The sequence below is a fragment of the Panulirus ornatus genome, chromosome 63, assembly GCF_036320965.1.
Source record: "Panulirus ornatus isolate Po-2019 chromosome 63, ASM3632096v1, whole genome shotgun sequence".
In the NCBI taxonomy this organism is placed as follows: domain Eukaryota; kingdom Metazoa; phylum Arthropoda; class Malacostraca; order Decapoda; family Palinuridae; genus Panulirus; species Panulirus ornatus.
In genome coordinates, this window is record NC_092286.1 from 21,256,006 (window position 1) to 21,270,822 (window position 14,817).

A 14,817-nucleotide genomic window follows, 5' to 3' on the forward strand; every position below is an offset into this window, starting at 1 on the left:
TCCACAGTCAACCCAGCTGTTCATCCACCCCTTAGTAGGGTTGGTCGATATAATGCGTCCCTGGCTTGATTAGGGCCTCAGCTGCCGGCCCGCGCCGTCTCAGCTAACATAAAAGATAAATGTATTTCTTTTTCAAGCTGCCAGACATATATCCCCATTATTTCCTCCCCTCCCCTTCCTTTTACCCATCACTCAGTGAGTCATGCCCTTCATGAAACAAAGCTTTCAACAGTTCTCGTATATATATATATATATATATATATATATATATATATATATATATATATATACACACATATGGGAGGGTATTGATGGAGAGGGTGAAGGCATGTATAGAGCATCAGATTGGGGAAGAGCAGTGTGGTTTCAGAAGTGGTAGAGGATGTGTGGATCAGGTGTTTGCTTTGAAGAATGTATGTGAGAAATACTTAGAAAAGCAAATGGATTTGTATGTAGCATGTATGGGTCTGGAGAAGGCATATGATAGTTGATAGAGATGCTCTGTGGAAGGTATTAAGAATATATGGTGTGGGAGGCAAGTTGTTAGAAGCAGTGAAAAGTTTTTATCGAGGATGTAAGGCATGTGTACGTGTAGGAAGAGAGAAAAGTGATTGGTTCTCAGTGAATGTAGGTTAGCGGCAGGGGTGTGTGATGTCTCCATGGTTGTTTAATTTGTTTATGGATGGGGTTGTTAGAGAGGTGAATGCAAGAGTTTTGGAAAGAGGGGCAAGTATGCAGTCTGTTGTGGATGAGAGAGCTTGGGAAGTGAGTCAGTTGTTGTTCGCTGATGATACAGCGCTGGTGGCTGATTCATGTGAGAAACTGCAGAAGCTGGTGGCTGAGTTTGGTAAAGTGTGTGAAAGAAGAAAGTTAAGAGTAAATGTGAATAAGAGCAAGGTTATTAGGTACAGTAGGGTTGAGGGTCAATTCAATTGGGAGGTAGGTTTGAATGGAGGAAGTGAAGTGTTTTAGATATCTGGGAGTGGATTTGGCAGCGGATGGAACCATGGAAGCGAAAGTGAATCATAGGATGGGGAAGGGGGCGAAAATTCTGGGAGCCTTGAAGAATGTGTGGAAGTCGAGAACATTATCTCGGAAAGCAAAAATGGGTATGTTTGAAGGAATAGTGGTTCCAACAATGTTGTATGGTTGCGAGGCGTGGGCTATGGATAGAGTAGTGCGCAGGAGGATGGATGTGCTGGAAATGAGATGTTTGAGGACAATGTGTGGTGTGAGGTGGTTTGATCGAGTGAGTAACGTAAGGGTAAGAGAGATGTGTGGAAATAAAAAGAGCGTGGTTGAGAGAGCAGAAGAGGGTGTTTTGAAGTGGTTTGGGCACATGGAGAGAATGAGTGAGGAAAGATTGACCAAGAGGATATATGTGTCGGAGGTGGAGGGAACGAGGAGAAGAGGGAGACCAAATTGGAGGTGGAAAGATGGAGTGAAAAAGATTTTGTGTGATCGGGGCCTGAACATGCAGGAGGGTGAAAGGAGGGCAAGGAATAGAGTGAATTGGAGCGATGTGGTATACCGGGGTTGACGTGCTGTCAGTGGATTGAATCAAGGCATGTGAAGCGTCTGGGGTAAACCATGGAAAGCTGTGTAGGTGTGTATATTTGCGTGTGTGGACGTATGTATATACATGTGTATGGGGGTGGGTTGGGCCATTTCTTTCGTCTGTTTCCTTGCGCTACCTCGCAAACGCGGGGAGACAGCGACAAAGTATAATATAATATAATAAAATAATAATATATATATATATATATATATATATATATATATATATATATATATATATATATATATATATATATATATATATTCCTATGAGTCCACGGGGAAAATGAAATACGATAAGTTCCCAAGTGCACTTTCGTGTAATAATCACATCATCAGGGAAGATTATTACACGAAAGTGCACTTGGAAACTTATCGTGTTTCATTTTCCCCGTGGACTCATAGGAATATCTTGCTCATGCGCAAAATTGTGATCCTCTCCAATATTTTTTTTTCCAAACTATTCGCCATTTCCCGCGTTAGCGAGGTAGCGTTAAGAACAGAGGACTGGGCCTTTGGGGAAATATCCTCACCTGGCCCCCTTCTCTGTTCCTTCTTTTGGAAAAATAAAAAAAAAAAAATAGAGAGGGGAGGATTTCCAGCCCCCCCGCTTCGCCTTCTAGGACACGCAGGGAATACGTGGGAAGTATTCTTAATCCCCTATCCCCAGGGATAGGGGATTATATATATATATATATATATATATATATATATATATATATATATATATATATATATATATATACTGTGGTGTGTCTCTTCCTTGGTCTTCGTGTTTAAGAAGCGAGAGATACGTCTGTAATTTCCTGTGGACGATGCTGTCGCAACTAAGTTGCAAGTATGCAAATTACACCTCACACCTCTTCATGCTATTAGTTTCCTACCTTACACCACCCTTTGATCAAGACGCATCTCTTCCATTCCTTTGGGACTCATGTCTAATTGGTCGGTTTTCGGACGCCTTTCCTCCATTCCTCTGGTCCTCCATACACATTCACTCCACTTTCTCTAAATGTCATCCACCTCCTCCAGTCTACTGCTCGTGTGATTGATGTCATCCTCCTCCGGTAATCCCCTCCTTTTAAGAGACAGTAAAAGTCTCTTACAGGAACTTCTTCGTCCTCTAGCCCCAGCAGTCTCTCTATCCTTGTGAGAGACAGCTCCATTTACTCCAAAGGTCGTTCTCTTCATACTGGATTCCTTCAGTGTGAAACCTTTGTCTTCTTCCTACTCATACCCCACAGTACAGCCATCCCATACTCTTAAACCTTCATGATAAAGTAATTCAAAACGTAAATCGAGCTAAGTGTCTCGCTCTTCCCCACCCAAATGTAATCTTAGACCTTCCATTTGTACTGCCACATGGCAGGCCTGACATTGCGCATTTCAGAAGGCTTCAACCAGGCCCAAACGCCCCCTTCCCGCATAGTATAAGTAACAAGACACATGAGCCAAAGCAGGAGTTGCTCTCCCACACAGTTACCAAGTGTGATTGGCACTACCCTTCTGTAGCCAACAGGCCAGGCCAAAGTCGCTCACATAAAGGCCACTTCTTAAACTCATGTTGTACACTGGGGTTCCGCAGGGTGATAATCCTTTCCAAATTCTACATGGGCCTTCCTCTTCCCCCTTGTATACTTCGAGGACCACATGTAAATCACAGTGTCATTGTCCGAGGTAAAGGAAACCCATCACATTACATCAGACAATTAGAAAACCTTTGCTCCCCCCTCCCCCCTATCCTCCCATTTCCACCCTGTTCGAGCAAGCAAATTGCTTGACACACGTATCATGTCTGCCCAAGCGAAATGTAATTTATGTATATACTGATGATAGCAGAATTATTGACCTGAAATACTATGAAATGATATCTGTCCCTTTTCAGAAGAGCCTGATATCATAGTGGCAACAATAAGATGTTTACATTATAGTAAGAGAAAAAAAACATTTTCAGAATTAGTGTTTTCTGAGCATTGCGTTTTCTCCAGACATAGTCCATCCGGCGGTCGTGTTTTGATATACATACGAACCGAACTTTAGGCAAACATAGTCAGTCATTGGAAGACGATGCAAGAGTCATTGTGTACTGAACTGGTCAATAAGACGTCCAAACTGGTTTGGCAGGTTTTTCTCATATCTTCCGGAACAATGTTCAGAAAACGAGAGAGTTTTGCATGATGAAATCTGCATTTCGTAACAGAGAAAGAAAACACTAAATTCTAACAACAGATGACCACAACGGCGGTAGGAGACCAATAGATTAAGTTTTTGAATCAAATGCTCCAAAACCCTGCGAAATGTAGACTTAGTGATGGCAGAAACCCGATTGGTATCCGTTGAGAAAGCGAGCAGTGAATGACGAAAACTGTTATACAGTCGACTGTAAACTTCTGGTACGATTTCAAAGAAAACACAGGTTAATCGTACGCATCTTTATACATTAGGAGAGCGACAGATTGCACCACGTAATGGAATATATATAGAATAAGTTTATATGATTATTTTTTATATATAGAATGAGTTTATTTGATTATCTTGTACCCATGACAAGATTGCGCCACGTAATTGAATATATATATATATATATATATATATATATATATATATATATATATATATATATATATATAATATATATATATATATATATATATATATATATATATATATATATATATATATATATATATATATATATATATATATCGAATAAGTTTATATGGTTATCTTTTACCCATGACAATATATATGTATATATATATATATATATATATATATATATATATATATATATATATATATATATATATATATATGGCGAATAGTATGAAAAAAAAAAATATCTCATACTATTCGCCATTTCCCGCATTAGCGAGGTAGCGTTAAGAACAGAGGACTGGGCCATTGAGGGAATATCCTCACCTGGCCCCCTTCTCTCTTCCTTCTTTTGGAAAATAAAAAAAAAATAGAGGGGAGGATTTCCAGCCCCCCTCTCCCTTCCCTTTTAGTCGCCTTCTACGACACGCAGGGAATACGTGGGAGGTATTCTTTCTCCCCTATCCCCAGGGATAATATATATATATATATATATATATATATATATATATATATATATATATATATATAATTACTCCAGGATCCCTCCTTTACATAGGCCTCTGCACCCCAAGGCGACGCCGCATCCAGTAACTGTGTACAGTGGACTCCTTTGGAATGAGAAGTTCTTTTGACGAGATTTTACTCCCATTGCTCCAGCCTCGCCAACGTGTCTTTTCACTCGCGGACACTGTAACCTTATGCAAGAGCAGAGTCCGGTAACACCTATATATATATATATATATATATATATATATATATTCTTTTTTTTTTTCTTTTAAACTATTCGCCATTTCCCGCGTTAGCGAGGTAGCATTAAGAACAGAGGACTGGGCCTTTGAGGGAATACCCTCACCTGGCCCAATTCTCTGTTCCTTCTTTTGGAAAAAAAAAAAACGAGAGGGGAGGATTTCCAGCCCCCCGCTCCCTCCCCTTTTAGTCGCCTTCTACGACACGCAGGGAATACGTGGGAAGTATTCTTAATCCCCTATCCCCAGGGATATATATATATATATATATATATATATATATATATATATATATATATATATATATATATATCAATTGTCATCATCATTCCACTGTACTGTACATTTTCTTTTCCAAATCTTAGCATTATTCCTGCCCATTTTCCTTCGTTTGCAGCCATAATTAACCTGTTCTCCAGGAGTTAGACAACATACTTGAACATGGTGTTCTCCGTCGTGTTCTTTGACCATACTGTTCACCCAGCTTTTGTTCCAAGTTTAGTTCTGTTATTCAGGTGCCCACGTCTCTCTCTCTCTCTCTCTCTCTCTCTCTCTCTCTCTCTCTCTCTCTCTCTCTCTCTCTCTCTCTCTCTCTCTCTCTCTCTCTGTCCAGAATTTGACCCCATTCCCTTGACCTTCCCACACTCGGGTCCCCATACAATGCAGTACAGCATTTGGTTCGTTAGGTCTGCAGGTAAAGAACAAGTCGCCTATGCTTTCTTCCTGGTAATCGACCTTCTTGTCTGTGCCCCAGGAGGATTAAAGAAACTGTCTTGCCCCCTGCGGAAGCAGTATGACCCATTCTGAATACGTGTGTGTGTATATAGATCATTTAGGTCATGTAAATCATTTAGGTTCATTTATCATTACAAAATGACCATTATCATCAGTGACGTGGTGTTAACAACCCTCCTGATGAACACTTCACTCATACATTCCATTAGCATCACTGGTGTACTCACACTCATATGATCACCATTCACTATGACTCATCTACTCATAATTCTCACCATTGACACCATTACTCATACGTCACTTTACTCAGTTATGATGAGTGTTGTTTACTCATACTCTTGCAGTACTCACAGTTGTGATGAGTGTTGTTTACTCATACTCTTGCAGTACTCACAGTTGTGATGAGTGTTGTTTACTCATACTTTACTCATGCAGTACTCACAGTTGTGATGAGTGTTGTTTACTCGTACTTTACTCATGCAGTACTCACAGTTTTGATGAGTGTTGAACTCATCTTAAATATCGTGAATCGTATCCCTCAGCTTCACTGTTCTACTCATCATTTTCACTGTCATTTACTCATCTTGATCACTGTTCTACTCATCATTTTCATTTGTCATTTACTCATCTTGATCACTGTTGTACTCATCATTTTCAGTCATTTACTCATCTTGATCACTGTTTTACTCATCAGTCATCACTGTTGTACATACCCTCATTGCCATCACTGCTGTACTCATCATTATCTTCACTGCCGTACTCATCATAGCCAGTGCCCTCTGCCTTACTCATCCACGCTAGCCACCACACAGTCATCGCCCCTCATGATAACTTTACCATCCTCATTAATATTTCGTCTCATTAATGGTTATTACAACCAAGGAGGTCATTACAACCAGTGCTTCTGTCGCTTCCTGGTCAGTAAATTACGATCTCCCGCCAGCATCACTTGGACCCGTGTTCGATGCTTGTTGATGAATATTCTCTTGGGATATGTGACCAGTGGAGTGGCCAGCATATATGTGGCGTCCACATGGCCATGGTGGCCAGCATATATGTGGCGTCCACATGGCCATGGTGGCCAGCACATATGTGGCATCTCCATGGCCATGGTAGAGTGGCCAGCACATATGTGGCATCTCCATGGCCATGGTAGAGTGGCCAGCACATATGTGGCATCTCCATGGCCATGGTAGAGTGGCCAGTACATATGTGGCATCTCCATGGCCATGGTAGAGTGGCAAGTACATATGTGGCATCTCCATGGCCATGGTAGAGTGGCCAGTACATATGTGGCATTTCCATTGCCATGGTAAAGTGGCCAGCAGACATATGGCATCTTCTCTAACCCCATTTTTTTCTTCCTTTCATTTTCCAAGTTCCCCTTCGTCGTGTTTTCGTCAGTGATCACTAGTACCATGTGAGGTGGCCGTTGTGGTGAGGAGGAGCCCCCTCACAACAAGTACAGAGAGCAGAGTGATAGTGGGCTATGTCAAGTGGCAACCTCTGTGTTGTTCATCACCATTTCCTAATCACACTAGGAAGTTCGGCATTACCAGTTCCTATATATATATATATATATATATATATATATATATATATATATATATATATATATATATATATATATATTCTTGCTAGGCCTTGCTATTAAAGTACTCTCATTAACTCAATAGTATTATCTGTAAACATTGCAGTATAACCATTCCCTCCCAACCTTCAGTATAGCTTCTTATCACTTTAAATTTCTTTTATTACTATCTTTCCACCACCACCCACCCTCCGCCCCATTTCCTTCCTCTTTTTTGTCACACCATCTTCACACTTGACATCATCTTCGTAGGTACTCGTCATGTGCTCATGGATATGTACTTCTGCTATGTTTTCTAACCTTCCCTTGTGTAGCAAGGAGTCATTAGGGACCCCCTCCTCCACCCCCACCCCACCTTTTTTGACATTTGTCCAAACCCACCCATCACCCATCCCTCCCTCCTTTTTCCAATACCCTCCAAGGGATGTTGCAATTCTCTGCAAGCATTGCAAAGGGGCCCCCCTTCCCCTCCCGTCTCCCATTTTCTTGCAGTCATGGCCTGTGGACAGGAGAGAACTTCCATCTCTTATTTTTTTTCTTTGTCATTCCTACTCCACCCCAGAAGAGAATTCCTCTTTAAAAAAAAAAAAGATAAAAATTTTCATGAACTTTATGGAATGGACTTCTACCATTTCTCCATCTTAGTTCTGTTACTCTTGGTGATGGTGTTCTGTGTTAACCAATCAGTGTCTGGTGTCTATGAGAACAAAACCAGAGAGAAAAAAAAAAAATATATATATATATATATATATATATATATATATATATATATATATATATATATATATTATATATATATATGTATATTTTTTTTCTTCCTAATCTTCCTTGAGCTGAGTATCTTTGTCTGACACCATCGTACAATTTACCAATGTAGGTTTAAAGGCCGTCCTAAACTTAAGTTGCCGATTGACCATAATGTTACTTAGTGTTTTTTCATTGCTAAAGCTGTTTATATTCCCTGCATGACACACGCCACCTCACACTTAGAGGCCTGAGGACGGAGCCATATGATCAAGTGTGGTCAGCCGACTTGTTCTGTACCCGTTAACAATGCAATGGTCTTCAACCAGACCCAGTCTGCTGTCCACACTGGGTCACATCCTCTTACCCCCCCTCTGCAGTCACCAGTTACCACAGGCTTGGGGGGGGAGGGCCTTGTTTGCTATAAATTATTGAAGCCCAGTTAAACAGTCAGTCAGCCAGATGCAAAAAAACAAACAAACAAAGAAACTTGTCATTATGATCAAGATCACTCCATTTTTGGGAGAAGGGATCCCTAGATATGTCATTGTCAAAATGAGAGTCAGTTTTTTTTTCCATACAAAGTTACTCGTCACAGGCTTTCACGTGTCTATACAGAACAGGCAGTGTTACAGCCTCAGAGCAGTGTGACAGATTGATATTCTGTGACAGATGGAACTTTGTGACAGATGGAACTTTGTGACAGATGGAGCTTTGTGACGAGCCTTCAGTCCGTCAAGGCTGGTGGGTTTGAGAGCCAACCTGGGTCTGGGGATTGCAACCATGTTGCATTCTTACCTCGCCAAACTGTCCACCAGGAGACACTTTAATAACCTCAGCAGCTTTATTTTTTCTTTATTATTATAATTAATCTGAGTTTCTTATATTGACCTTAGGCGCTTCCTCAGTAAGAGATACGTGACCACATAGTATGTACGGCCACTCAGGAGTTGATAGACTTGGTCTAGTAGTGTTGATCCAAGCCTTGAACTGCTTATTTGAAGTCCTTGTCTCCGCTTTTTAAAGACTTTGCTTAACAGATTCAGTAATTGAGGTTTACAGAGAGAACAGCAGTCCTATCTTATGCTACACACATACTTGGCAGTAAGCTATATGACCTAATTAACTTATAGCAGAGAGGAGAGATGGATCAGTACAGGCCTACCCAGCTCATACAGGCCTTTGCTAGTTAATGTAACGCCATAATATTCTGTCAATTATTTTTTGGAATGAGTTTTACTATGTTCAGTTTCAACCTGACAGTGATAAATATGTTTCCACTTCATGTAAGAGTCTTCCACTCACTTTTTTTAATTAAGATGCAACAGAAATACCAAAATGGATTTTTTCTCAAAAAAAGATAACCTGAAGACATTTGAGGCCTTATGCTTGTGTGTATGTGTGTGTGTGTGTGTGTGTGTGTGTGTGTAATGGTTAATCACTTGGTTATCTGAAGTAGTCTTATAGGTCATTACTGAGGGCTGCCTGAAGCAATGCAGTAAGGCTTTGTCTGGTCGTTCTGTAAAATGCTAAGCTATTGTTACTCAGTGGCCTCTGTTGCAGAGTGTACAATACGTAAATATCTAGAACTCAGTATTCCAACTTGTGATATATATATATATATATATATATATATATATATATATATATATATATATATATATATATATATATATATATAGTTTTGTTATGGATCAGTTGAGACAAGTTTGAACGACTGTGGAGGCAAAACCCAAAATCTATAACCAGAATTATATCATTATAAATTAAAGCTTATCTAACGGCTAGTGACTACATTATCAACTTGTTGAGGAATTAGATTAAAAAAAAAATCTCAAGATTTCTTTTCTAATTAGACCTCAAGGATAATGATTAGCATATTATTTATCATTTTTTTTAATTCATTATTATTATTTTCTCTCTCTCTCATTCTCCCATTTGAAACAAGAGCCGTAAGACACCGGCATTCAAACTTATCCTACCCAAAAAAAAAAAAAAAAAAAATCGCACCCATGAATTTAATGTTTTTTATTTATTTTTTTTTTTTTTTAGAAAAAAACACACCTCCTTTTGCACTCTTTTCGCTCACTCCTCCTCCCCCCTCCCCTTGTATTCCTCCCCCTCCACACTCCCTCCCTCTCCCCCTCCGCGCTCCCCACCCCCTCCCCCTCCCCATCCCCTCTCCTCTGGGGTTGTATATGCTGCCACTCTTTCTTGTTGCAACCAACCAACCCCCCTCCCACACCCCCATCTCTCTCCCATTGGCTGCCCTCAACCATCTCTTCCTCCTCCTCCTTCTCCTCCTCCTCCTTCTCCTCTTCCTCCTCCTCCTCCTCTCGGCCCATCGCCTGCAGCTTGGTAAGCAGCTGTGGTGGTGGAGGTGTGTGTGTGTGTGTTGGGGATGGGTGGTTGTTGGTGGTGTGTTTTGCAGGAGGCCACACCACCACACCACCACCACCACACCACCACCACCACACCACCAACCTCCTGCCAATTTAAGGTCATATAAGGGTCACCCCCCTCTCGCCCTTGTTACCCGCAGCCATGTATAAGTCATATTCTCTTCGCGCTTTCCACAGCCACACACACACACACACACACACACACACACACACACACACACAGACCGCCCCGCCCCCCGCGCCCTCCCATCAACCCGCGGAGACTCCCAAATCAACGCCAATGTTTTCTTCCAGATTTCCAGGGTTCCAGCGGGGAAGAAGAGTTACTGGAAGAGGATGAGCAAGGAGAAGGGCCTATGATGGACACAGGAAGTGACGTGGCGCTCGATTACCCATCAGACTGCTTCAAGGAGGCTTGTTACGTCAAGTGCCCCTGGTGTGCGGTCAGTGTCCCATTACCTGTGGTGTGCGATCAGTGTCCCATTACCTGTGGTGTGCGGTCAGTGTCTCATTACCTGTGGTGTGCGGTCAGTGTTCCCATTACCTGTGGTCTGTGGTCAGTGTCCCATTACCTGTGGTGTGCGGTCAGTGTTCCCATTACCTGTGGCGTGTGGTCTGTGGTCAGTGTTCCATTACCTGTGGTATGCGGCCAGTGTCCCATTACCTGTGGTGTGCGGTCAGTGTCCCTTCACCTGTGGTGTGTGGTCAGTGTCCCATTACCTGTGTCTGTGGTCAGTGGCCCATTACCTGTGGTGTGTGGTCTGTGGTCAGTGTCCCATTACCTGTGTCTGTGGTCAGTGGCCCATTACCTGTGGTGTGTGGTCTGTGGTCAGTGTCCCAATACCTGTGTCTGTGGTCAGTGGCCCATTACCTGTGGTGTGTGGTCTGCGGCCAGTGTCCCATTACCTGTGATCTGTGGTCAGTGTCCCATCACCTGTGGTGTGTGGTCAGTGTCCCACGTCATCACCTGTGGTGTGTGGTCAGTGTCCCATCACCTGTGGTGTGTGGTCAGTGTCCCATCACCTGTGGTGTGTGGTCAGTGTCCCATCACCTGCGGTGTGTGGTCAGTGTCCCATCACCTGTGGTGTGTGGTCAGTGTCCCAATACCTGTGTCTGTGGTCTGGTCAGTGTCTCATTAATTGTGGTGTGCGGTCAGTGTCCCATCACCTGTGGTGTGCGGTCAGTGTCCCATTACCTGTGTCTGTGGTATGCGGCCAGTGTCCCATTACCTGTGGTGTGCGGCCAGTGTCCCATTATCTGTGGTGTGCGGTCAGTGTCCCATCACCTGTGGTCTGTGGTCAGTGTCCCATCTCCTGTGGTGTGCGGTCAGTGTCCCATTACCTGTGGTGTGTGGTCTGTGGTCAGTGTCTCATTACCTGTGGTGTGCGGTCAGTGTCCCATCACCTGTGGTGTGCGGTCAATGTCCCATTACCTGTGGTGTGTGGTCTGTGGTCAGTGTCTCATTACCTGTGGTGTGCGGCCAGTGTCCCATCACCTGTGGTGTGCGGTCAGTGTCCCATTACCTGTGATGTGTGGTCTGTGGTCAGTGTCTCATTACCTGTGGTGTGTGGTTAGTGTCCCATCACCTGTGGTGTGCGGTCAGTGTCCCATCACCTGTGGTGTGCGGTCAGTGTCCCATCACCTGTGGTGTGCGGTCAGTGTCCCATTACCTGTGATGTGTGGTCTGTGGTCAGTGTCTCATTACCTGTGGTGTGTGGTTAGTGTCCCATCACCTGTGGTGTGCGGCCAGTGTCCCATCACCTGTGGTGTGCGGTCAGTGTCCCATTACCTGTGATGTGTGGTCTGTGGTCAGTGTCTCATTACCTGTGGTGTGTGGTTAGTGTCCCATCACCTGTGGTGTGCGGCCAGTGTCCCATCACCTGTGGTGTGCGGTCAGTGTCCCATTACCTGTGATGTGTGGTCTGTGGTCAGTGTCTCATTACCTGTGGTGTGTGGTTAGTGTCCCATCACCTGTGGTGTGCGGCCAGTGTCCCATCACCTGTGGTGTGCGGTCAGTGTCCCATTACCTGTGATGTGTGGTCTGTGGTCAGTGTCTCATTACCTGTGGTGTGTGGTTAGTGTCCCATTGCCTGTGTCTGTTGTATGCGGCCAGTGTCCCATTATCTGTGGTGTGCGGTCAGTGTCCCATCACCTGTGGTCTGTGGTCAGTGTCCCATCACATGTGGTCTGTGGTCAGTGTCCCAATACCTGTGGTGTGCGGTCAGTGTCCCATTACCTGTGGTGTGCGGTCAGTGTCCCATCACCTGTGGTGTGCGGTCAGTGTCCTATCACCTGTGGTGTGCGGTCAGTGTCCCATCACCTGTGGTGTGCGGTCAGTGTCCCATTACCTGTGGTGTGCGGTCAGTGTCCCATCACCTGTGGTGTGCGGTCAGTGTCCCAATACCTGTGTCTGTGATCTGTGGTCAGTGGCCCATTACCTGTGGTGTGTGGTCTGTGGTCAGTGTCCCATTACCTGTGGTATGCGGCCAGTTTCCCATTACCTGTGGTGTGCGGTTAGTGTCCTATCACTTGTGGTGTGCGGTCAGTGTCCCATTACCTGTGTCTGTGGTCAGTAGCCCATTAACCTGTGGTCTGTGGTCAGTGTCCCATTACCTGTGGTGTGCGGTCAGTGGCCCATTTCCTGTGGTATGCGGCCAGTGTCCCATTACCTGTGGTGTGCGGTCAATGTCCCATTACCTGTGTCTGTTGTCTGTAGTCAGTGTCCCATTACGTGTGGTGTGCGGTTAGTGTCCTATCACTTGTGGTGTGCGGTCAGTGTCCCATTACCTGTGTCTGTGGTCAGTAGCCCATTAACCTGTGGTCTGTGGTCAGTGTCCCATTACCTGTGGTATGCGGCCAGTGTCCCATTACCTGTGGTGTACGGTCATTGTCCCATTACCTGTGGTGTGTGGTCAGTGTCCCATCACACCATCTCATTCTAACGTCTCATGATACACCTGATTCTTATTGCCTCATGATTTGTCATCCATGTCATTCTAACGTCTCATTATGTCAATACAGCTCTCATGATGTCTGTATATCTCATTTACGCCTCATCCCTCTCAGCCTCACACCAAATGGCACGGTCCAGAGATCCAGTCCAAATTTTCCTGTTCATATGAAGTAAGGCTTTTGACAAAGTCGATCACGAACGAGGGCGTAGAAAACGAGTGGCACAGCTTAGAAAACGAGTGGCACAGCTTAGGAAAAGTAGTGGTACAGGCCATCATCGGGGGCTGTGTTGTATGTAAATGATTAGGATGTAGCTCACTGACACAGGAGTTACATTGGGCTGGGATATTATGGTGTTCCTCAAGGGTCAATCTTGGGACCGCTTTTGTTTCTTTATATTTCTATATCTATTAACGATTGGGAGATGGGGACAACCAGGGACTTTAGGTTCATTTTGCCGATGATATTAAGAATAGGGGCCGTAATTGACTCAAAGTGAAAATTCACTGAATTTGCAGAGGGACTTACAGTTTATCAGAATGGAAGGGGCGGGTGGGTGCATGGGAAATAGAACTCACCATAGGTAAATGCCCACCACTCAGCGTGGGTAGAAAGAGGACCACTGCTTACACACTGGACCAAATCACCACTTGGGGAAACCGAAAACGAAAGAGACTTAGACTCCTTAAGCCTCAGCACCACTGTATTAATTTGAGCCTCTTTTTTTCTTTTTAATCGAACAGGGAGATCCAGAGTCGCCCTTCTGGCAGGGTTGGGGCCACTTGCGACTGAAAACCTACCAACTGATCGAGAACAAGTACTTCGAGACAGCAGTTATCACCATGATCCTCCTGTCCTCGCTCGCCCTGGCTCTCGAGGACGTCAACTTGAAAGGTCGACCTGCCCTTCAAGATGTCCTCTATTACATGGACAGAATCTTTACCGTCATATTCTTCATTGAGATGTTGATCAAGTGGGTCGCCCTCGGCTTCGCCAAATACTTCACGAACGCTTGGTGCTGGCTTGACTTCCTCATTGTCATGGTGAGTTCCTGCCTCAGTGAGGGGGTGGGTGGGTGTGGGTGTAATTACCTAATTCGACCGTACGAGGAGGGAGTTTTACGCTCGTGTGTCTGTGTGTGAGTGAGTGTGTGTCTTTGCGAGTATGGAAGTGGGCGATTTTATATTGCGTGTGTGCATTCACCTCGTCTGTATATCCGTCTTTTCAGGTCATCTTTTACCATTGCTTCTGTGTGACTCCTCTTTCTCTTCGATTATATGATGTTAGGAAATGAATGTATATATCTATATATATATATATATATATATATATATATATATATATATATATATATATATATATATACATATATATAAATATCCGTATATAACGCTCACCCTTATTCACTTACAGGTTCCTCTTAGACTTTGATAGCCTTGTCGCCTTCTGGAGTGCTGGGGTTCGACAGAACATGAATGATTACCATATTATT

The 14,817-nt window shown here is 43.7% G+C and overlaps 1 protein-coding gene across 22 annotated transcripts in view; it reads left to right on the forward strand.

The window, feature by feature from the left end:
* para (sodium voltage-gated channel paralytic) overlaps positions 1-14,817 on the forward strand; it is a 534,209-nt gene that overhangs the window by 475,363 nt on the left and 44,029 nt on the right. For all 22 annotated transcript variants that reach the window (XM_071656463.1, XM_071656459.1, XM_071656474.1 and 19 more), the window contains 2 exons: positions 10,668-10,816; positions 14,069-14,368. In XM_071656463.1, the coding sequence (XP_071512564.1) occupies positions 10,668-10,816; positions 14,069-14,368 (449 nt within the window). The remainder of the gene's footprint in view (positions 1-10,667; positions 10,817-14,068; positions 14,369-14,817) is intronic.